The sequence below is a fragment of the Helianthus annuus genome, chromosome 12, assembly GCF_002127325.2.
Source record: "Helianthus annuus cultivar XRQ/B chromosome 12, HanXRQr2.0-SUNRISE, whole genome shotgun sequence".
Lineage (NCBI taxonomy): Eukaryota > Viridiplantae > Streptophyta > Magnoliopsida > Asterales > Asteraceae > Helianthus > Helianthus annuus.
The window spans coordinates 149,814,986-149,838,531 of NC_035444.2; the positions used below are offsets into that span (position 1 = coordinate 149,814,986).

Sequence of the window (23,546 nt, forward strand, 5' to 3'; positions counted from 1 at the left end):
CAGTTGTAGGTCAGCAGTTTGCATGATCAGCGGATAGGAGGTCAGCAGATGTTGAAACCACTTTCAAGGGGAGAGATTTGCATGCATAACATGTGCTTATTCTGGATCCTCTGCTCTGATCCAGTTTTGGCTTTTATTATCTGTTCCTTTGGCAGGGTTCAATCCTAACAAATATGCATGATAGTAATGGCGATTTTTCTAAATAATTAAATATGCATGATACTAATGGCGATTTTAATTTCTTGAAGCGCTCCAATCAGATAGGTGTTTGATTTCTACCATTTGCCTTCGTCTTTAAACCACATGTTCTTGGTAAGGTTTTGTTGTTTAGATTATTTTTTCTTTGATTTCTTTTAATTCTGTCACAAAATTAGGATTTTAGCTTCTCTACAATTTAATAATTTTTAGACTTGCACTTCGTTTCAGTTCTAAATATGCAAAACCCTAATGATTGTTTAATTTTTTGAAGCACAACTTTCTTACATTGAAACGTATAGTGATTTAAATCTTATGCGAGGTTGATCTACGCCATTTGGTACGTTTAGTTACCTATAATTATTCATTCGGTATGTAAAGATTGCTACTAGCATTTTGAAATTTTTAGTTACTTTCATTTTTTGAAATTTTAGTTCTTTACGTTTGGTGGTGGTTTCTGTAGGCTAGCTAGGGATTCGATTTCGCTAATTATTGATAAACAAAATAGAGAAAAAGTGTTATGGAATACAATGGTTGACATTGAATTCAGAATCAACCGTCACTGGTGTATTTTTGGAATTTAATATTTCCAATATTTTATGCAGGTGTTAGATGAAGAGGTAAAATTACGGATGAACAATATTGGAACAGATGAACAATATAGAAACAATGAAAACATTCTATTATCAGGTGATGTCGTTTATAAGGTACAACTTTAGCGATGTTATTTACCTTGTGTGTATTAAATAGGCGTGTTTAGAATTTATATGTTCAGATGTGTGCATATCACGCATTTGAGTGTCTTAACTATGTGTATTGTCATTGAAACTTCGGTTAGGATTGGAACTGTTATATGTTATGTCTTTGATAAATGGTTAAAATTTTTAAACTTTTGTGGTTAATGTTTGTTCTTTTTGTTTGCAACAACTTGTAACGATTGTATATTAATTCCTTCTCTATTGGAAGGAAGAGGTGTTCTTAGAGCTGCAAAAACAAGTTTCTGTAAAACTCTAGCTTTTCTTGTGCCAACTGCTAAGCTCTTATATCATATGCTTGATTTTCTTCTTTAAAATGAGACTGGTGGTGTTGTCATTTGCCAAACAAGGGAGTTCGCAATACATGTAAACCATGTTCTTACATACGCAATCGTTTGTATTCTGTTAGTGGGCAATAGGGCCGTGTCTCATGTTGTATAGAATTAGCCTTTAGAGTAACAATGTCAAATCTCTATTAAAGTTGTTTACAATCATAGTTTCACAAAGACAAATAGAAAAATGTTTCATATAGTAAGACTGTAAGAGTTAATTAATTCAAAGGAACATTAGTTTCTGGTACAAATTCATTCAGTGGCCATGGACCTTCTCAAGTATCACTCGCAAACTCTTGGGCAGGTAAATTCGTGGGGCAACCCGAAGTGGAGAAGCGGAGTGGATTGCGAGGGTAGTAAAGTTGTAGCTACTCTCGGTCGACTTTTTGATCATCTGCAAAACACCAAAGGTTTATCCACAAGAACCTCAAGGTACACTTTTTTTTACATCACAAACCATGTTATTTGATTAATATACAGTTGGAGTTAAAATCCATTTTTTACTTTTCTAGATATTTAAACCTATCTCTTATAAATATCAGCTATGGTCTTTATTTTATTTTTTTTCAAAATTTTAATTTGGATTTTGCAGTGCTTTGTGGTTAGTGAAGCTGATAGAATTTTGAAAGCTAACTTTCAAAAGGAAATGAAGCAGATAATTAAAATCTTACAAAGAGTAGGCTCTGTAGCATGCTTTTATCACAATGAATAATTCATGGGGTTCTTGAAATAGTATTTCTTTTATATTCATTGTAATTATGATACTTAATAAAACTTTATTTTATCTTTTGAATTATCATTAGTAGTATTCATGAAGCTTCTTATTACATCTGGAAGTTGAAAAAGACAATAGAACACTGATGGCTTTTGTATTAAACATCTATAGATAGTCAATGTTGATTATCATTTTTATGTACTTTTATCTACTGAGTTGTGTAAATGACAAATGTAGGGAAGTGTTTTTAGACTAATTATTTGGAAAAAAAAAAAATTTGTTTTGATTCTTTATCAAAATTAAATTGTTCTAACCCGTGTATCACACGGGTAAATAACCTAGTTATAATCAATAAAAAAAATTATTAGACCAAGAAAAGTTAACCCTCTTATTCCTTACTAACAATAAAATGCTAATGCTAATGAGGTAGTGGTGGAGTACTTGGAGAAAAACTTAGTGTTCCTTCTGACCCAGGTTTGACTCCTACTCTTCCCACTATTCTCTCGGGTATCCAGGTGAAGGACGAATATAGGTGGCGCCGGTTCGTCTTAGATGAGAGGCGAAGATTATTCCACTGACATGTCTTCGGGCGGGTAGAGGTCGGGTTTCCACACATCTAGGAGAGCCAAAGGGTTGACGGCGATTGAGTAGTTGACGTTGGCCACAGTACCCGATGTCATGATGAGTGACACATCATTTCTTGCTGTTCCAAAAAAAAAATAAAATGCTAATAAGAGTTTGCCACGAGATTTGGCATTTTTAATTGGGTCATGTAGCTTGTGACGACTTTCAAAGTCCTAAGCCACCTAAAATACGCCTAAAATTAAGGCGCAATTTAAGGGTTGTTGAAACCTATGTATACTATAACACGTTTATCTTTATACTTGACAATTAAACAAAACAAGCACAACACTTTTCTTACAACACAAAACAACTCTAGAATTAATTTGCATATTTTTTTTATTTACGATTATTTATCTTTTTCAGTAATTAATATTCATATATATGTATTAATCCATAACATAACATGTATAAGGAATAGTTTTTATTTTGTCTTTTATGGATTTGTTTTTTTTTTTTTTTTTGAACTTTAATGTTTTTCATTATAAAACTTTAAATTTTTATAACTTTTCCAAAAAAGTTAAAATGAGTTAAGTTTTTTTATTAGTTTTTCTTTAGGCTTTTTCTCGGATATGATCGTCGTCCAGTGGCTACTTAGTACGGTGTTCAGTGATCACATTTGATCCGCCAGGTTTTTTTACCCCCTTGATTTTCTAATATGTGTCGTATAAATTCTACTTCGTCTATACGTGTCACATTCCGTGAGTTACTTAGTGTTAGAATTCTTATTTTTATATTATGTTGATCGACGTTCGATTGCTACTTATCGTTGTTTTACGCCGCCTCTCTGAAATAATTTTACACCACATCCCGCAACACGGGGGTCTATTGACTAGTTTATAATTACCCTTCAAAACAAAATATTAATATGAATTCATCTTCATAATTTTCCTTCATGTATTCGTAGGCATTTATGAACTGGCGGAATTGAAATGTTAACACACGATTTATGAACTCAAAAAGTGATGAAGAGACTTAGTTTTTTTTTTTCAACGGCTAACAGACTTAATCTCGAACACTTTTGGGACATCCACTGGACCAAACGGAGTACTCCGAGAGTAACCCGAGTCCACCATCAATTCCGGGGAAAACCCAGTAACCCACCCATCCGTAAGTACAACGGTGAAATTACCAGTAAAACCCGTTTGGCTCAAGAATCGAACCCAAGTTTCTGTGAGTCTCCTATCATTGCTCATCAGTGCCTCACTCTACACCAAGTGCGAGTTGAACTTGCATCTCCTAAGAGAAATGCAAGTCTTCCACATCATTGGCTGAAGAGACTTAGTTAAAAGATTTAAAACTCAACACGATTATTACTATATATTATTAGTATATATTTATTTATTTACTATATATTAATAAATGAATTGAAATGAATAGTGATTTTAATGCTATAATAATATATATTTTTTTAATACTTTTATTATTTTAATATTATAATAATATTTATTTTCTTTACTTTTTAACTTTATTTTTTTTTTAATATCAGGGGTTAGGATAAGCTTGGTGTCAACCGGTATCGAACCAGTACTGGTATCGAAAATACCGGTACGGTCCTGTTCGGTATCAGTACATGAAGATAAAAACCGCCACTAATACAAAAAACGCCAAAAGTTGGTGCCGAATTGATATTGGAAATCTTTTGGTTCGGGAAATTCAGTGCTGCTACCCGGTACCATTTACTCATCCCTGATCACGGTTACCGTACGAACAACGGTATCGTACAAGTTTTTTTTGTTGATTTTCTTCAACTTTTAATTTTTTCTTTTTTTAGTTTCAGGGGTAGGGATGAGCTCGGTGCTAACCGATACAGAATCGGTACTGATACCGAAAATACCGGTTACGGTACCGGTATATGAAGGTAAAAAACTGTAGTGAACCGGTACCAGGAACGCCAAAAGTTGGTACCGAATTGGTACTTAAGATCTTTTGGTTCGGCAAATTTGGTATCGGTACCCAGAACAATTTGCTCATCTCTGACCACGGGTTTCATACGAAAAACATCGTTACCGTACAACTTTTTTGGTTGATTTTCTTTCGGTTATCTTTTAGTGTTTTCTTCTACATTTTCTTTTTATTCTTGTCAGCAGTTTCGTTCGGAACACGCCTGTAGTGATTTAAAAACATATGTAAACACAGACTAAATAACAAAAGAAATCCGCCGCAACGCGGCGAAATTATTTAAACCTAGTTTATTTAAAACTAAAACATGACTTATATATGTATCTTTTGAAAATAACATATATAAAAATAGAAAAAGAAATTAAAACTTTTACTAACATATTTAATCAAGACTTTCGATGCGTCTTATGAAGTTCAAGAACAGATCAGGGTATAATTAGAATATTTTAAGTAAGAGATTTGGTGATTATATAAATAAAATGAATCTTAAAACACAATAATTGTGATTAGCTAGAAACTCATGTGTTTAGATCCAATCACTAATTAAGTTACATATTTTTAAGAACAGAATCATTGAGTTGGAAGATTGGAAACAAGAGTGAGGTCTGTCGGTATAAAGATGACACCTAATTTTATATTCTTTAATCATGGTAAACATCACCTTAGCTAATTAAAATAATCCTAATTACTTTCTTAAACAACTCAAAAGTTTTAGTATGGAATCCTTTCCACACCATGCGCATCTTTTCCAAAACACTTTTTTTTCTTTTCTTCATTCTTTTCAACACTCAAATGGCTAGCGCGGATCACTACCGTCCAAACGTCATAAGCAACTTTTTTTTTAAAGGTAAACTTCATTAAAAAACCGGCCAGCCTGGCAAAAAAAACGCAGGACTGCACCACAACCAAACTACAACATGTACAAGGGATAATTACACCAATCTCTCCAAGCAACTTGTTTTTACATATTGTATAATTTCATTCCTTTTAACACATAAATACCTAGCGCGGATCACTACGGTACAACCGTCATAAGCAACTTGTTTTTACATATTATTTCTTAAGCACCTGTTAAACCCATAACCAAAGTTTGTAACCAATTAATATTCTCAAGCCAGACTATAAGAATCTCTCTCTCTCTCTATATATATATACACACACATCACATACACCAATGACTAATCTCATCCTTATCCTTAATTGCTACTTTTGTCGTTAGTTATATTGTAAATTATTAATTACTTAAGTAAACTAAGTAATCCCCTGGCCTTATCCCTTATCTTTGTTGCTTAAAATAGAATTAAATCCTTTCTATAATGTTCTTCCTATATCTTGGGTGTGTAGAAAGTTATAGATAGTGGTGGCATGAATCTATAGGTCTATGGGTAGGATTAGTGTGTGGTGGAGTTGAAAGTTGAAGCAACTTTTAACTCTTTAAATGGTTAAAGAATCAATTAACGCTCAACAACCATTTCTGACAAGTTTGGTTTGGGTCATTTCATTGGTAAATAGATGAAAGTGAGGAGTAGCGTTTCATAACTGGACCACTTAATAATACCCTTTTATTTGGAATTTGTGGTTGCCTAGGAAAGTATTATATTTCATTTGGAAGCTTGCATTAGGAAGCATTCCAACAAAGGTGGCTCTCTTGAACCGTGGGGTCTCTATGGGGATACAAGATGTAGAGTTTGTGGATATGGTGAAGAAACTGTTAGTTATCTAGTAGCCGAGTACGTATTGGTTTGTGCGGTTTGGTTGCGTATTGGCGTATGGACCAAAAACACGGTAATGGACGTGGCTTCTTTCACAGAAAGGGTAGAGCGAATAAAGGGGACGAAGGCTTCGGCAAAATGGAAGAAGACAATGGTTACGATCCTGTATTCAGCCATGTGGAACATCTGGAAAGCACGGAATGGATGCGTGTTTGATGGCAGGCCTTTTGTGGTTTTACAAGTGGTCGACGCGATTAAAGAGGAGCCGTTTTTATGGGTTAAAAATGGAGCGACTTTCAGCGGTTTAGTTTGGGAGAGACGAGAGACTTTAATGTATGAGATTGTATTTTGTAAGTCTTTGTTTTTGTTTCGGGACTTCCAGTTTTCGGCTGGCCCCTTTGTACTATTTTATGTTTCGTAATGAAATAGCCGTTGTTCAAAAAAAAAGAATAATATAAGACCATGTGTCATCATGACGTTGGGGCGAGGATTGTGGGGCAAACCACGGCGTTGGGGAAGAGGGATAATGTTTTTATTTTCTTTTAGTATTAAACAATATATCACTCAATCATACCTAGCAATATAATCATCAACCAAACCCCTCCAATACACCTTTGTTGGCATTTCAGGGTTAAAAAAAAAAAAGTGCGACTACGTGTCACCTACGTGGCATCACATGACAAGACATTTTCTCAATCAAAGCTCTCAACCAAGCCCTATAACAGATAGCCTAACAAATAATTTGAAGTTTCATAGTGTATTTAATATGGAAATACTCATTTGAAATTAATTTGAAACGCGAACAAATATGATGACTAGAATTATAAAAATGTGAAACCAACATTAATAAATGAATTTACGAATGACATTTTAAATCGTAACAAAGAATTAAAAAAATAAATGAAATTTCAACTCAAGTACCAATTACTTCCCTTGGTTGGCACCATAACCAGTTAAGTCAAAATGAAGACAGTTTAAAAGTACTAATCAGGCAGACTGATTAGGTACCATAAAGATGATGAAATTTTGAGTCATGAACAAATATGTTAATTAAGTAGGTAGTGTTAAGGTTATACTAAGTGAAAAAAGCTATCACCCCACCCAAAACTAAATAATAGAAAAAACATATATATATTTTTTTAATTTAACATGAGTGACTTATTTTGATGAATAGGCTATTTTGATGAATAGGCTATACATGTCATATTCAGATTATATGATCTAAAATGTGTTCGAACTAGAGATGATATCTTCCAACCCATGTTGCCTTGAATATATGAATAAAATTAAACAGGATGCCAAATTTATGTCCTGATAATTGATTTAGCAAATTGAAATGGCATAGTTTTGCTATGGGTATTATAAATGGGGCATGAGATATTTGACTTGAATATCGGTGTGGAATGTATTAGAAGTGAAACCCCCACCCCCACCACCACTCCACACACACGAAGCTAGTTACCTAGCTATATTATCATAACCCTTTAGTCAATGTCAAGCAATTTTCACCATTATAGACCAACCTTTGTAGTATCACTTAAGTTCAGAGATAAAAGAGAATGCATATGTTGTGTAAGTCTTGAAAAGGAAAAATGCATCACTTTGTAACAATATTCATACCAATCTAAACTACTCATGCATGCATTTCCTAAATTGATATCAACAATTTACATACGGAACTATGGTTGCACCCAAAAAAAGAACGAAGACAAAACCAAATTCTTTAATGAATTGGTTCAACTTAGGAAAAGGCAACACCTATGCGCATATCGGATAAGATTCGCGAACATGCAAGCAGCATGACGATTACTGTTTCAAATACGCAAATGTGATTACCTAACTAATCCATATTTGTACTACAAGTTAAACATCTTTAATTTCAGTCCCTTTCACGTAAAAAATAAACTTTTTTTTGTTAAGCCACTAAATAAAAACTTCATCACTCATTTCATATATAGAACCCTTAAACCCTAAATGGTTTTTACGTTTAATAAATAAATAATTTCTTACCAAAACCTCACATATATTATATGTATGTGTGTAAACATATGCACACATATATTTATAGATAGTTGAAAGAGCATCTGTATTCTTGGTTTTAAAAAACACGTCTTAGGCGCACTAAGGCGCAGATAGGGGCGACAATTCTTGACACAATCCGTTAACCCGACACGAAAAAAACAGTTTTGGGTCGACTAACACGACCCGTTTAAAAAAATGTATCGGGTTCGGGTTGACCCGTATAAAAACTGGTTGACCCATTAACCCGTTTAACTATTTAGATAAAAAAAATCTTTTATATTTTTGTTTTTTCTTTTTTTCGGTTTATGTGTTACATGGTTAGTTACAATAATGTTAATTTGACACATTATATTATTTATTTATCACACTCATACTTATCATTAAACATGTTATCGATAACCCGCTTAAAACCGAACAATTTGTTTATAAATAATCAACTTACATCACTCATTTAAAAATATGGGTTAAACGGGTCGGGTTCGGGTTGACCCGAATTAATATGGGTCGGGTTAGGGATGAAATCTTTGACCCGAATAATAATATGGCTCGGTTCGGATTGAACATTTGAACCCACAAACTGCCAACCCGTAACCCGTCAGCCCGCAAACCCATTAACCCGACACGATTACCACCCCTAGACGCAGAGGCCGACGCCTTGTCTAAGCTGAGGCGTGCCTAAAACAGATGGTATATAAAAAAATAATATAATCGTCTTGTGTATACGAAAATTACACCCCTTTTAAGATTTTTAAGTGGAAGAATGTATTTGGGTGGAGAGTAGATGGTATGTATAGATTTTTAAGTGGAAGAATGTGTTAGGTGGAAGGATGTAGATGGATAAAAAATGTGGTCCCAGAAAGGTATGGTTTTGGGGTCTTTAGGGTGTTGACGCGTGTCCAAGCCAGGTTTAAGATTTTTGGATGCCCCCCATGTGCATATGCCAGTACAACAACAACAAACCCCACCACCCCCCTATGGCTTGAAAACATGTCTTTATTCATACCTCACAGAGAAAAATCAAAATGACGACATTTTTATCATAAATATGTTGAGATTCCAACAGCAAATTACCTAGGTTAAATTATAGTAGATTTTACATACGTTACAATATCGAAATTTTGGTCTTGTAACGGTTTGTTGCTGATCTAGAGAAAAAAAAAACTAGGGAGCTATATTAACGCTTTGTTCCCGAGTTAACTTAACGAGGGATAAGAAAAGAAAGCAAAAGTGAGAAAGGAAAGGATGTGAAAGGAAAAAAAAAAGATGACTTTCCCACCGCTTCCTCTCAAATCGGAAGGAAAGAAAAATTAAAGAATTTAGCCTAGTTTTCCTGTCATTTCCTTCCTTAAATGAAACTCGAGAACACGACATGTTTTATTTTCCTTTCTTTTCCTTCCTTAAATGAAACTCTGGAACACAAAATATTTTTACTTTCTTTCTGTTTTCCTTTCCTTTCCTTCCATTAGTAAACTCTGGAACATAGTGTAAGAAAAATAATAATAGAGAAATATATCACATCCGAAGATATTTTATACAAGATGTTAAAATTAGTGGGTCAGCGGAGCCACTTGATTGGCCAATCAAAAAACACTTTGAAAGCCACCTGATGAAGTTCAAGAACCAATAAATGTTCTTGCTCCCCCAACTTTAGAATACGTTGGTTTAACAAATTGATGACACATTCAAGATTTACCACCAAAATCTTATCTTACTATTAAAATGTTTTTTTTTTCAATTTGGCTTTTCTAAAAACGTATGAAGGTAAATTGGTGGTTTTTTCAGCTGAGTTATCGCTATTTAAGATAATAACTTTAGAGTTGAAGTCGCTATGTCATATGCCCACTTCACTTTATATATCTAGTAAGATTGAAGTTTTGATAAGTGATGTCGTGATGTGAGATAGCGACCTCAACAGCACGACACTTATCTGATCTAGTCATATTTGCACTCCAAGAACCTAAAGTCGCTATCTTAGATAACAACTAACCTAGATTTGGAATCCAACTAAAAAACTAACCCTTATCATCATAGGTTAATTTCCAATACGTTAAAAAAATCATCAAAATGAGAAGAATAATTTATCTTAATCTTGTAGTGCTTTGAAGTGAACAAAAAAAGCTAGTGTGCAAAACATGTGGGTCCTAATCCTACAACTTTTTATCTATGATGTGTTAAGACTTGAGACATCTAAACTCAAGGTAGAAAGCTAAAAGATAATGTAGGGAAGGTTTTCTTATCCATATACAAAATTTCCTCAAGTAAGTGCCCAAAAGTTCTACACGTATTTCCACTTTGATAGTACTCCAAGTCAGTCCCATCTTGTTTTGTGCTCAAGATACAATGGCTGGCACTCATGAGTTCATAAAGATCAATGCTTTTTGAGTTTGGTGGATTGTATATAAACTATCAAGCTTAGCTTAAGTAAGACAATGACGTGACATTTTATTATATCCAACCAACAAACAGGTCGGTTTAACCGAAATAAATAAATAAATTATTTGGAATGACTTGTCATTTAAAAAACAAAACAAATTTTCCAAGAGCAAATATAAATTCTATTGCTTTAGTTACAAGTACCTATAACCGTGTTGCTTTCAATTCAATAATTTGTTGCTGAAATCATAGTAATCAAAAGGCGCACAAGGCGCTCGCCTAGACGCAGACCAGCACAGCCATACCACGTTGCAGGCTGCAGCCATCAAGGTGCCACCACCAAATTCTACAAAATTCAGCCAAATTCCGGTCTGAACAGTTAAAACAAGTCTGAAACTTAGAAAAATGGCTTGAAACCGGCCTAAACAAGCGTAAAATATGTCTAAAACCCCAAAAAGAAGTGGTTTGTTTATATCACGGTTTTAAAAATCCTGACTAGTCTCCGATTAGTCGCCGATAAATCACTAATCGGAGGTTCACCGATTAATCGCTAGGCGGTCAATAACGGTCCTATTCTGGCCAAACGCTGGCCAAATTTCAACCAAACATTATAAATTCCTTCCAAATACTTTATAAATTGGTCAATGAGGGGTTAAAACATGTCTATTTTAAAAAACTACATATAAAAGTGTGTGTGTGTGTGTGTGTGTGTATTTAACTAAAAATTACATATAAAAATCTCAATCCGATTAATCACTAGTCAGTACCCCACCGCCCGACTATCGCATAACAATTCTTACAACACTGGTTTATATTACGAGCCTTGCTTAAAGAAGTCCTCGCTTTTTAAGCGTCTTATGTGCCTGAAATGTGCTTAGCGCCTTCGACTACCTATGTTGAAATTAGTCTTTATTATTCAAAAATGCTCTTGTTATAATTTATGAAAGAGATTAAACAAGAAAGCTGAAACATCCTATAATAATTCTAGTGTTTTTTTTTTTTTTACTTTTTATCCATCGTCACATGTGATGATGTAAGAGCATATGTCACGTAACTAGTAACCAATGGTATATTTTAAGTTGCTATGGGTTTCCATGCAATTCTCCTCCAAGAGCTAGGAGTGACTTTCCTAAGCACGCATGCACCACAGAAATGGGAATAAACATGGATAAATAAATAAAAAATAGATATATGAAAAATAAATATATAAGTATATAAAATGTATTTGTTTACTGACTTTAAGGTGCTCAGGTTTGGGATCCCGAACCCCTGCCCACTATTACATAATCTGGGAAATTTTAATTTTGGTCATGAAGGTCAAGTTTTTATCAGACATGACTCCCCCCAAATTTCTTGGATAAACATTGGAAAAAAAAAAAAGTAAGGTGATTAAATCATTAAAATAAAATGAACATAAATGGGAAAGAAACCATTTGTGGACAGCTTCAAAGATCAAAGCAAATCATGTAGATGACTTAATTAATATCATTATTAAGTGGAGTGTGAATGATCTTGACACCAACAACTCCAAACATTAAGTGTTTTAAGACCAATCAGTATTTATGAAATTCTAACAGTGATTTGGTCAAATCTATTAGCCTCAAAGATTAAAATAGACAGACCCATGTCACTTTTGTAACTTTGCAATTCTCTGTATATATTAGTTTTAAACAATGTTAATGTTAATGACTAGACAACTAGTAACAACTCTTTTGTCTTTTTTTTATAGTAAACTTTAGGGATTTTACAATTCTGTAACAAAATTTTAGTTTTTTTATAATCTTGCCACAAAAGCTAAACGGGTTTAGTTATTTCATTAGTTTTTATTTTACGTTTTTTTTTTTTTTTGGATTTGGTCGTTGTTTGGTTGCTACTCAGTACTGTGTTTGGTGGTCACATTTGGTCCCTCAAGTTTTCTTTTACCCTCTTGATTTTGGAATATGTAGGTATAAATTCAACTTTGTCTACTTTTTACGTCACGTGAGTTGTTATTAATTCGTTTTTTTTTTTTTTTTACGTTTTCCGAGTTTGGTCATTGTTCGGTTGCTACTTATCACGGTTTTACGCCTCCGCCCCGGCCCCCGCAACACGAGAAACTTAAACTAGTTTGCATTAGACCAAAAGGTTCAAAACTCATGGAGGATTAAAGGGTAGAACAGGAAAGTTTTATAAAGCAGCAGGGGCAATATAGGCATTGCATTGTAAATAAAGTAACTGAGTCGTCCTTAGTCTCCACTCCACCTTTATAAATAAAGTCTCCCTTAAGGTACCCACCTTAAGACATCCACTTGTTTCACCAAACAAGAACACCTCTGCCTGCCAAGTGTTGAGAAAGATGACAACCCAAACTCAGGTTGATGATCAAATGGTTCTTCTCTCCCAATACTATCCTGGGATATATGACCAACTCATACCACAACAAGGTTTGAAACTATTTAAAAATAATATATGCAGTTTTGATCATTATTTACACATTTGTGTTATTAAACTTTGGTGTTTGATCATGATTCGATTCTGTTTAGGGGAAGTTGTGAAACCGCGAAGAAGACGAAAGAAGAACAAAACAGTTGCTAATAGCAGTGGGTTTAGAAAAAGGAAGCTGAGTGATGAACAAGTGAGTATGCTTGAACAAAACTTTGGAGATGAGCATAAACTGGAGTCTGAAAGGAAGGACCGGATTGCGGCTGAACTTGGGCTTGACCCACGCCAAGTTGCGGTGTGGTTTCAGAACCGACGGGCTCGATGGAAGAGCAAGAAGATGGAAGAAGAATATTCCAAGCTTAAGACTGAGCATGATTCAACTGTTGTTGAAAAATGCAGACTTGAAACAGAGGTACCCTTCTTTCTATTATCCAAATAGTTTCAACAAAAAATATAGATACTTACCCTATATTTGTTACTTCAATCAGTTTGTGTTTCTATATTTATTGGTATGTCACATGCCAATAAAACTATGAAATAATAAAAGACTGTTTTCCAAGTATATATATTTACATGTTTTATTTTATATACATCATAACTTCAATAAATGAATACATTGGATAACCAGAACAATATTCAACAAAAATAGAAAACTATGAAATAAAAGATTGTTTTCCAAGTATATATTTTTACATAACCTCAATAAATGAATACATTGAATAACCAGAAAAATAATCAATTTATCTATTTATCGTGAGGGTAAAAACTAAAAACAGTTTTGAAACCCCAAAAAAAAATTATTCATTTGATGAGGTTATTATTATTAGAACAACTAATTCATACACCTCTAAATCTACTGATACTAGTGTTCACCATGAGACTAAAACCGTTAATCACTTGACGAGAGACGCCTGTACTAAATACCCTATTACCGTTACCCTACAAGCCCCCTTTGATATTTAGTGAAGTTATTTATCCTAAAATTGTTTTTAATATAAGTTGTTTTTGAATGGAGTTGTAAAAATATATAGAAAAATATAATGGTAAATGCTAGATGATAAATGAGCAGTTGCCAAGTGGCCCAAGTATATTGTGTTTAGGAAAATAAAGTATTTTTTTAATCCAAAAAATTGGAAGTGCATGGACTCAAGGCTCAAGAAACATCATGTGATTTTGACAAGAATAAGGAGACTAAAATCCCATTGGTCCAGCAGAATATGTACTATTACCACACAAGTGTTGATCCATATTGTTTTTTTAGGATGTTGACAGTATTTTTGGTGGACTAGCACATGACACATCTCTCCACGTGGGCCTTCATCTTCCACGTTGATTACACCATCTTTCAAAGACAAAATTAAATAAATTAGATTAAACTTAGATACCTTTTAATCTTTTATTTATAGTGTTGATATACCAAAACCTGATCATGGTGTGTTTGTTTGTACAGGTTTTAAAACTTAAGGAACGACTCGCTGAAGCGGAAAAAGAAATAAACCGGCTAGTGGAGCGGTCTGAAGGGATATCGAGCACAAGCCCTAGTTCATCCTTCTCTATGGAGCCGACAGAGCCACCGTTGTTCGGACAATTTGGGATGGAAGGATTTGAAGATGCATTTTATTTTCAGGAAAGTAGCTATATACATGGAGGATTGGATTGGCTTAATATCTAATTAATTAGGGATTATTATTATTATGTAATTAAATAATTTAGTAATCTAGTCTTGTAGATAGTAACATCTAATGTACATCTTTTGTCCTTGCTTTCTGGTTAATGATCATGGTGCTTTTATTTACTTAATAATCCTTTGACTATATGGAAAACACTAGTGGCTAGGTTGTCATGAACAATCTTTTCTTCAAATTCGATTGCATGGGGGCAATATGGTCATTCTATTGTTAACAATACTAATGTCAATGACCCTAAGAAGTAATGATGATCTAGAGGTTTAAGAAATAATATGTTTAACTTATCACACGTGTCAATGTGTTATGGGCGCAAAAGTAGTGGACGTCAACATCAATGTCTAATCAGCACAAAAGTGACTAAGTTCAACACAAAAATGGTCCACGTGTCTAATAATGATTCGCTTATCTTTTATTAAAGATATAAAATGGTTAAGTTGATAAATTTAGAAGTCGATTTATTCGTGATTTTCGCAAGATTAAATGTCATGTTCAAGCTATCCCAAGTTGACACCTAGACTTCAAGATGGGACCCAAAACCACTAATAAACAGTTAACCCCCAATAGATCAACAAAAGTAGCTTCTCTAAAGCAGGTACAAAAATGTAAAGTTATGACAACAACTAACCTGTTTTATCATATATTGAACAATCTGAGATGAGAGCATTGATCAACATCCTACCGTCATATGTTGATGGTCGGGTCATGAGGATAAACAAACAGAAACAAGAAAATTAGTAAAATGATTACATGATAGGAATAACAGAAAGTATAATGAACAATATTTAGTAAATATCAAGAAGACCAATAATGAAATTGCTGTACTTGAAAAATGGTCCACAACAATTAGTTAAGCCATAAAAGCTGAAGCTTTTGCAGGTAAATTTGTACACTAACAGATTCAGATAACTAAAAGGGTGATTGCATGCATTTGTAATGATGAGGAAAAGCAGCCTAGGGAAATTCTAATAAATGGCCATTTTAACAGAAAACTTTACCCAACTATTCGTTTGACTTTTAAGTACATAATCATTTGACCAAAACCTCGATAATCCATTATTTGGTTGCCGGGAAGTCCCAAAAAAACATGATTCTTGTGGACACATGGCATCATTTGGCTGGTTTTCACCCTTGGCCACTAACTTTCGCAAGGAAAAAAGCATGATAAGTGCCATAAAAGCGTGAATGGACCCCTTATGCAGTTATAGCGGTCCAAAAGCAAATAGCAGCCAAGGGCCGATATTAGAGATGTAGCTTGTACGTTATCACGATGAGATATCGGTAATTTTATAACATGCATAATTTATATATATACACATATATAAAACGTAAAACGCATATAATATTAATAGTAATATCAAAAGTCAAAACTCGAAAGTGCCAAATTGCCAATATTTGAAAAATGATATAATCGTAAGCCTTCCTCAGAGTCCGCATCAACCCAGACAACCAAACTAATGGTCAATAGCACCGATAATAGCGGTTCCGCTATTTGACACCACTATTTTGGAAGAGTTTAGATGGACACACGACATCCATGTGTAGCAGCGTAAATTTCACTGGTAAGTGCCAAAAAGGCATGATTTTCACCAAGAAGTCCATAAAAGCGCGATTTCCGTTTCTTGGACAAGGGTTGCATCAATTTTCTTATAAGTAGCCGTTAGACGGTCAAGCAGTTAGATTATATAACTAAATTAGTCAAAGAGTAGGTAACTTGTTTGGGGTAAAGTGACATTTATGTAATTTTCCCTTAATTATATGGAATTTCATGTCCTATTCCCACTAAAAGCAAAGGAAAATGACAGCAGTATCTTGTTATTATCACAGGCATCATCATCATCATAATGATAAGATCAAGAATAATTATAACAAAACACTTCTAAAGGCTAAGCACAATTGCTGCAGTGGTTCATAATAAATTTCCAAATAACAAAACTTAAACATGTGATCGGTAATGACAACTAGATGCATGAAAATGATGATGATAAACCAAATAGTGGCGATAAATAGCTATTTCAACAGCCTGAATGACAACAAATCACATAATCAAATGTGTATCAGCAGGTGGTACAGTGAGTAACGAGCAATCTAATGAAAAACTTAATCACTGTGTCAATAACTATATATAATACAAGTAGTGACGAACCTGAAGCTCGTTGAAATGCCAGTGAATTCGTAACGGAAACCCTAGAAATTGGGGGAATTTGCAGGAGGCTGAATTTTGAATGTGTTAGCCTATTTTCCCGCTTCCTTGAATGCATTGTGTTATTGTGTATACTAGCCGCGACTTTCGCGGGTGGCTAAACACCAACTAAACACATAAAATAATTTAAACGTAGAACCGTTAAACTTTGATTGTTAAACCTAATATTTTGAGACACTTGAGCACGTCCCAAAAGTACATCGACATAATGTTCGTAACACATTAAGTTTTTGTAAACAAAACATATATAGTAATAATTGTTCCAAAACTGTTACCACACATACGACATGCTTGGTAACGATATTAGTTGTTTACTTCTGACGCTATCTGTCAATAGATACACCACCTAGGGGTTTGGATTAAGAATTCGCAAGGTGTTTTGATCCCTATAATATCGCAGCAAAAACTGAGCTCCATTTTCCAACCCAGCCTGCAGCATTTTCCAACGTGCCGTTTCTTGCCGGATCTCTAGTGTCATTGAAAACCCGTCTTCAGTTTGAACTACCATCTCATCAAGGACAGATATATCTACATTTGCTGCAAATGCCTTTGGGAACCGCTGCATTACAGTCCGATAAAATAAACAAATTAAAAAACTAATAAACAAAATACAAACTTCAAAGCGTTACATAATATTAAAATAAAGCATTTAGAGTATGAAAAACTTACAAAACGAAAAGATGGACACCATGTTCAACGTCTACAATGTCATCTTCCATGTCTTGATTTTCGCCGTCTAATAACAAATCTTCACTAACATCCATTTGTTATGTGTCTTCCTCTTCTTCAACACCAACACTATTGGCAACCTCGGGAACAACAGACTATATTCCATTAGGACGGAAAACCAGAATGTTGAAAATACGTCTCGCAACCAACTCAAAAACGATTACATCACCTGATACGAGATGAAGTTCTTTGTTGATTTGTGAGAAATCTTGAATGAAGTAGTTCGATCCCCAGAGCCTATTCACTTTGACATTCCACATGTATGTACCTCCAAAACGAATTGTAAAGTTATCGTCCAAAGTGTCGGTTTTGAAATACCTGTTCATAAACTCTTTCGGCAACCACTAAATAAAGAATAAATGCAATCGTCAATAAAGAGGTCAGTTGGTTCTTCATCCTAAGTAGTAAGGTATAAATTACCAAGTTACCGTTCTCGGGAAATAACATCTCTACAAAAAACTTGTTTTTAACACCGGAAAGACAATCAGCCTTAAAATGAGTGAACTTTGGCATCTGAGCATCAACAACATGGAAAACAATAACATCTTTATCCTCCAGACCAACATCACGAACCATAGCAGACCAACCATTCGAGAAACAATACCTAGTGGCTTCGTATAACCTTCATCAAATTACCTTTCCCGACGACATTAAACCTTATATGACGGATAAAAGATAATTTGATTATTTTCATTTTACAAACCTTCAAAAGTTGCTTGTGGCGGCCTTGTCCTAGTCATAAGTAGACGACCTTTCAATTCTCATGGTCAAGTCCGAGACATCCATGGTTGTCACACGGAAGGCGATTTGGTTCAATGTGCCATTGAGGGCTAGCAAAACTTTCTAGATAACCTACAAAGAACAGGAATGAAATATGTTTTACAATCTTGGTTTTCCTAAATTGAAAGATGCTAGAATAAGCAAAAGATGAGTCGCTAAACCATGTGATTTGTCTCTTATCTCAAACGGATCAAATAGGTAGTTAATTACAACTATTATTGTAATAATAATAATCTTTGTTGCACCGGTTATTTAATAAAAGTTGTGTTAAGAGGACTTGTTTAACGTTTTCACCTGGTACTCAACCCCATTTGAGTTGTGGTTCATCATAACTGTGCATAAAACTCCTAAATGCATGTTATTAATGTGATAATATTGTCTTTAATTATCACACTTAGTGCATTATTTATTTACAAAAGGTTTATAAATATGGATGAAAAACTATTAGTATACAAACCCTATTTCAACTGACTCACTTTGTTTATGTTAAAAGTTGAAGAGTGACTTTTTGACTCTTCACTCAAACCTATTTAGGTTGTGTTTTATAACCATTTGATAAGAACTTGGTCTTTTTTTTAAACAAAACACTGCTAAATTGTAATAAATGAAGCAATGTAAGTTTGAGAATGTTTTAAATGTGGGTCTATACCTTGGCAGCTTTGGTGCCGATAGGAATAATGCTGAAAAAACCGATCTTTCGCCTCTCCAGTCCTTCATAGATCAATTGCTACTGCATAAAGCAAATATGATCAAAGGTTCAGACCACTACAAGCAAAACAATACCAAAGATTTCAGTTACATTTTGTGTAGGACATGACTAAGGAAATGGAGTTTATAAGGTCACAACAATAAGAAGAATTTTTACTACTTATGGGAGAAACCGCAAATTAGTGTATTTAAGCGATTAGGAAGCCTTAAGATAAAATGATCAATTGTAACGACATTTAGAAAATATCAGGCTGCTTTTATTTCGAACTGATCATTTGTTGTAGTCAAAGATCCAAGCTTGATAAAATTTGTTAGTCTTACCTTGACTTGATTGGTCAACTCTAGTATTCTTTCCTCCAAACGCCTTTAAAAAGCTTTGCCTAAGCAACTAAAATTTAATTGTTTTAGCATGTGACCCAACCTGCCACCTCTACATGCAAGTGTAGCCTGTAAATCTAAATAGAGTTGTAAAAGGACAGCATCACATATGATCCAAACCTACTACCCGTTTTGACCAATTACCCATCCCACTAATCTTGCAACCTCTAAAAGCAACTATAACTTGAAACTCTAGATGGAGTTGTAAATGTGGCAAAAAAAAATAGATAACAAACAAATAAATATGAACGTCCAGTATCAAGCTCTAGGTCATAGATTTGTATGAATATATACAATATATATGTTATCACTTATTAGTAAAGTTGCTCATAAGAGGAACCATTAGTAAAGAAAACTCGATACGATTTAATAATTTAAAAAGAGTTGGTCATTCTAAAAGTACTTAAAATAATATAGGTCTTTTGAAGCCATCAACATGCTCAAATAAAAATGTTCCGATAATTAAACATTACCTTTTTATTGAATCTATAATCACGCTTGAGAAGAAAGTGGAGAGGCATATTGAAAGAAAAAGGAGCTTTGACGAACATGAACAACTTTGAAGGGCCTAAAAATTTGCAAAGCTTCAATATCGTTTTAATTTAGTCTGTTTCCATAAAATACATGGTTTTTATCATGTAAATATCTAACTCATCAAAAGAAAACCTGCATAAGATTCAGATCCAACGCCTTTTGATACCAATGTCCTGATAATCTGTTCAAAGATTTCACGGAAGACATGTTTCGATGTGTTAAAGAAAATGAAAAGTTGCAAAAGATGAAAGACAACACAATGACAATTCTTAAAATTAAAAAAAATGATGAAACCTATAAAGTTTATGATTATCTTAACAAAGGAACGACAAAGAAAAACTCAAAAATGTTTCACATTATCTTGAATTAGAATAAGGACTTGCAAGTAAAAACTTAAAAGATAGAAAACTAAAAAAATACATATCCAAAGTTCTGGGAAGGAACGACGACACACCCAAAATTGCACAATCACCTGATGGCGTCAAGGGTTCCTTCACAATATTGCGTCATGGCAAAGCATGTCCGAGTCGGCAAGCATTCGGCATGCTTTAATGTTTCATTCATTATGGTTACAGCCCTGCATATTATAGATTTATAGAAGGAAAATTAAAGCAGAACCTGTAACTAAAAACAAACAAACCTCAAAAAAACATAGAAATTGCCAAGTATTTGAAGTGGAAAATTAATGAAGTTGGCATGTTACTACTCAAATAAGATTCCCTTAGATGACAAATGATAATACCTCATGGCTACCCGTTTAAAAGCCATAAAATCAAGAATTACAGATAATAGTATCAAAGGTAATATAGATTTTATGTTTGGGTTGTGATTCATGTTATGTTTTCTCTATAAGTGGGTCAAACAGATAATATAAATACTAAAAACATGCCAAAACATCTGATGTGTGTAAAATGCAACATATAAATCACATCAATTAAGGCATAAAACTAACCCTTTTTAAGTACTAATGTTGGAAAAAGAGTGTTTTTGTCTTCCTTTTGTATTTTCAGGATGAAATGAGCTCAAAATCACAAAAGAAGCAAAAAGACAACTAATTCTACCATAAATACAAGAAAAGGAACAAAAGTAGACTGCCCGGACCCTCAACGGCACCTCCCAAAGCAAAGGAGAAGAAACAGAGTCTGAACACGCCCCGTGTCCAGCGAACACGGGGGCGTGCCCAGGAAGCAGCAGAAAAGACAAACCAGTAGAAGCTTCCATTGCCCACCACGGGGCCGTGTCCAGCGGGCACGGGGGCGTGGTGAAAGTACAGCAGGCGCATTAATTGTAATTCGCAATTACAATTAATGAAGAGAGAGAATGTCAGACGGGCACGGGGCCGTGTCCAGCGGACACGGGGCCGTGTCCAGCCTTCTGTTCAGCCTATAAATAGAGGAGCTTGGCTTCATTCTCTCTCATCCCTTGGCACACCACCTCTCTCACACTTCATCCACCACCCACCACCACCATAACACCATCATCCACCACCATCATCCATTGTCCATCGTAGAGTGTGTGAGTCGTCTCGGGATCCAAGATTGATCGTAAGAGTTCTTGACAATCAAGACCATGTTTGCCTAAGTCTCTTACATCACTTGGTGAAGACAAGTGTTTAGTATAATACTTTTTATTTTTAATCTTTTGCACTTTTTATTTGGTTTTGTATTAATGACTTTAATAACTAGTTACTTATGTTGAAGGTGATCTTTCCTTATCGTTTGTCCGTGGTGTCTTGGCATTATTTTACTGTCTATATAAAATAAAAGATTTTCACCATTCATATCTCCACGGTCTATATGGAGGTATGTTGGCTACCTGGTCGGGGGTTAAGGGAACGGTTTGGTAAGGGTCTTGCCCTTGTTCAGTGTTTAGAGGTCCTGCTTGGGACCTGGGTCAAATTTAGTAGGATCTCCTTCAATGCCCATAGGTATTGGATGGCGGGGATCCAAACTCTTTGACCCCCTCATAAGTTAACTACTATTAATACTATAACCCGGCTATTTAGGACTGTATACCTGCTGACTCAGACTACTTAGCCGAGGGTAACGTCACCGCCAAAAGCGGGGCCTACCACAATTTGCATTAATAACTTAATTCATTATCTTTCAATAATCTGACCCTTTAGGATTGTATCCTTGCTGACTCAAACTACTGGGTTGAGGGTAACGTCGCCTTCAAAAGAGGGGCCTACTACAATAACTAAGATAATCTCTTAAACAAGTGCAAAAGTGCGAAAATAATCAAAGGTTATACTAATACACGTGTCGGATCCAAGTGATTCATCTTGTCTATCTGTTTTTATTTTATTTTTATTTTCAGCATTTAGTTAGTTTTTATTTTTCTTAGTTTAAAACATTTTTCTAACTTTTTGATTTGACTAGACGTTGAGGATAAACCGGTATTAAAAGCTCTTGTGTCCTTGGACGACCTCGGTATCTTACCAACACTATACTACGTCCACGATGGGTGCACTTGCCCATATGTGTGTTTAGTGTTAGTGAATATCGTGTTTTATAAATTTAAAACTTGGCTAAAAGTGTAAAAAAAGGGGCTTAAATACTCATCAAAAATATACACACCAACACATCAAGTTTTTGGCGTCGCTGCCGGGGACACAAGGATTTTAAGAAAGTTAGGAATCAGCGGCCTAATCATATTTTTATTTTTCTTTAATTTTTTAGGATTTTTTTTAGTTTTTTAGCTTCTGCAGAGCTCAGCACGGGGCCGTGCCTGGTTGGACACGGGCCGTGCTCAGCATCGTTACTGGCAGTTTTTGTTTTTCAAGTTACAGAAGGCTGACCACGGGGCCGTGCCGGTGCAACACGGGGCCGTGTCCAACTTCCAGTAACTGGGATCTGAAAAACAATCACTGTAATTCCGACCACGGGGCCGTGTTCGCTCAACACGGGGCCGTGGTGAACCTTCTGACCAACATTCTTTTCTGTTTTTATTGCAGGACTTGGAACCCGACGCCAACCTCACGTAGTGTATGAACTCCAGTTCCAATAAAGACATAAAAGAACCATTAGAAGAACCCGAACGCTTTCTCAGAAAAAGGTTAAAAGCCAAAAACCAAGAGAAGGTTTCGGGTGATCCACCTCCAATGGCGGACCAACGTACCCTTATGGATTATCTACGGCCTACCGTAGGTAATCTAGGCGCCGCTATCAATGCTCCGAATGTCGAAGCCAATAACTTCGAGCTTCGACCGCATTTGATACAAATGCTCCAAAACTTCGCAACCTTCCACGGGCTTGCGGACGAGGATCCCCATCTACATATAACTAATTTCTTAGAAATATGTGATACCTTTCGGATCAATGGAGCATCAAACGACGCCATCCGCCTCCGTATGTTTCCATTCTCACTAAAAGACCGAGCGAAAGCTTGGCTCAACGCCCTCCCAGCTGGTTCGGTAAACACCTGGGATGAACTAGCCCAAAAATTTCTATATAAGTATTTCCCTCCTGCTAAAACTGCT

General features: G+C 34.9%; 1 protein-coding gene and 2 long non-coding RNA genes across 4 annotated transcripts; 2 read left to right on the forward strand and 1 right to left on the reverse strand.

The window, feature by feature from the left end:
- The first annotated feature begins 618 nt into the window (after positions 1-618).
- Positions 619-961, forward strand: LOC110897046. The gene is made up of 2 exons (XR_002568392.2): positions 619-728; positions 801-961. It is a non-coding gene; the product is annotated as an uncharacterized LOC110897046 (long non-coding RNA).
- A 9,764-nt stretch (positions 962-10,725) lies between these two features.
- On the reverse strand, positions 10,726-17,019 carry LOC110895737. Of its 2 annotated transcripts, none has more exons than XR_002567340.2 (3): positions 16,880-17,019; positions 15,362-15,411; positions 10,726-10,998 (listed from the first exon to the last, which is right to left on the reverse strand). It is a non-coding gene; the product is annotated as an uncharacterized LOC110895737 (long non-coding RNA). The 2 variants fall into 2 exon arrangements; XR_002567341.2 differs by having other exon boundaries at positions 10,726-10,973; positions 16,880-17,014.
- Positions 12,892-14,851, forward strand: LOC110895736 (homeobox-leucine zipper protein ATHB-40). The gene is made up of 3 exons (XM_022143089.2): positions 12,892-13,050; positions 13,150-13,460; positions 14,499-14,851. Exons 1-3 carry the CDS (start codon positions 12,963-12,965, stop codon positions 14,718-14,720), a joined length of 621 nt encoding a protein of 206 aa, XP_021998781.1. The 5' UTR covers positions 12,892-12,962; the 3' UTR covers positions 14,721-14,851.
- Positions 17,020-23,546: the final 6,527 nt, after the last annotated feature.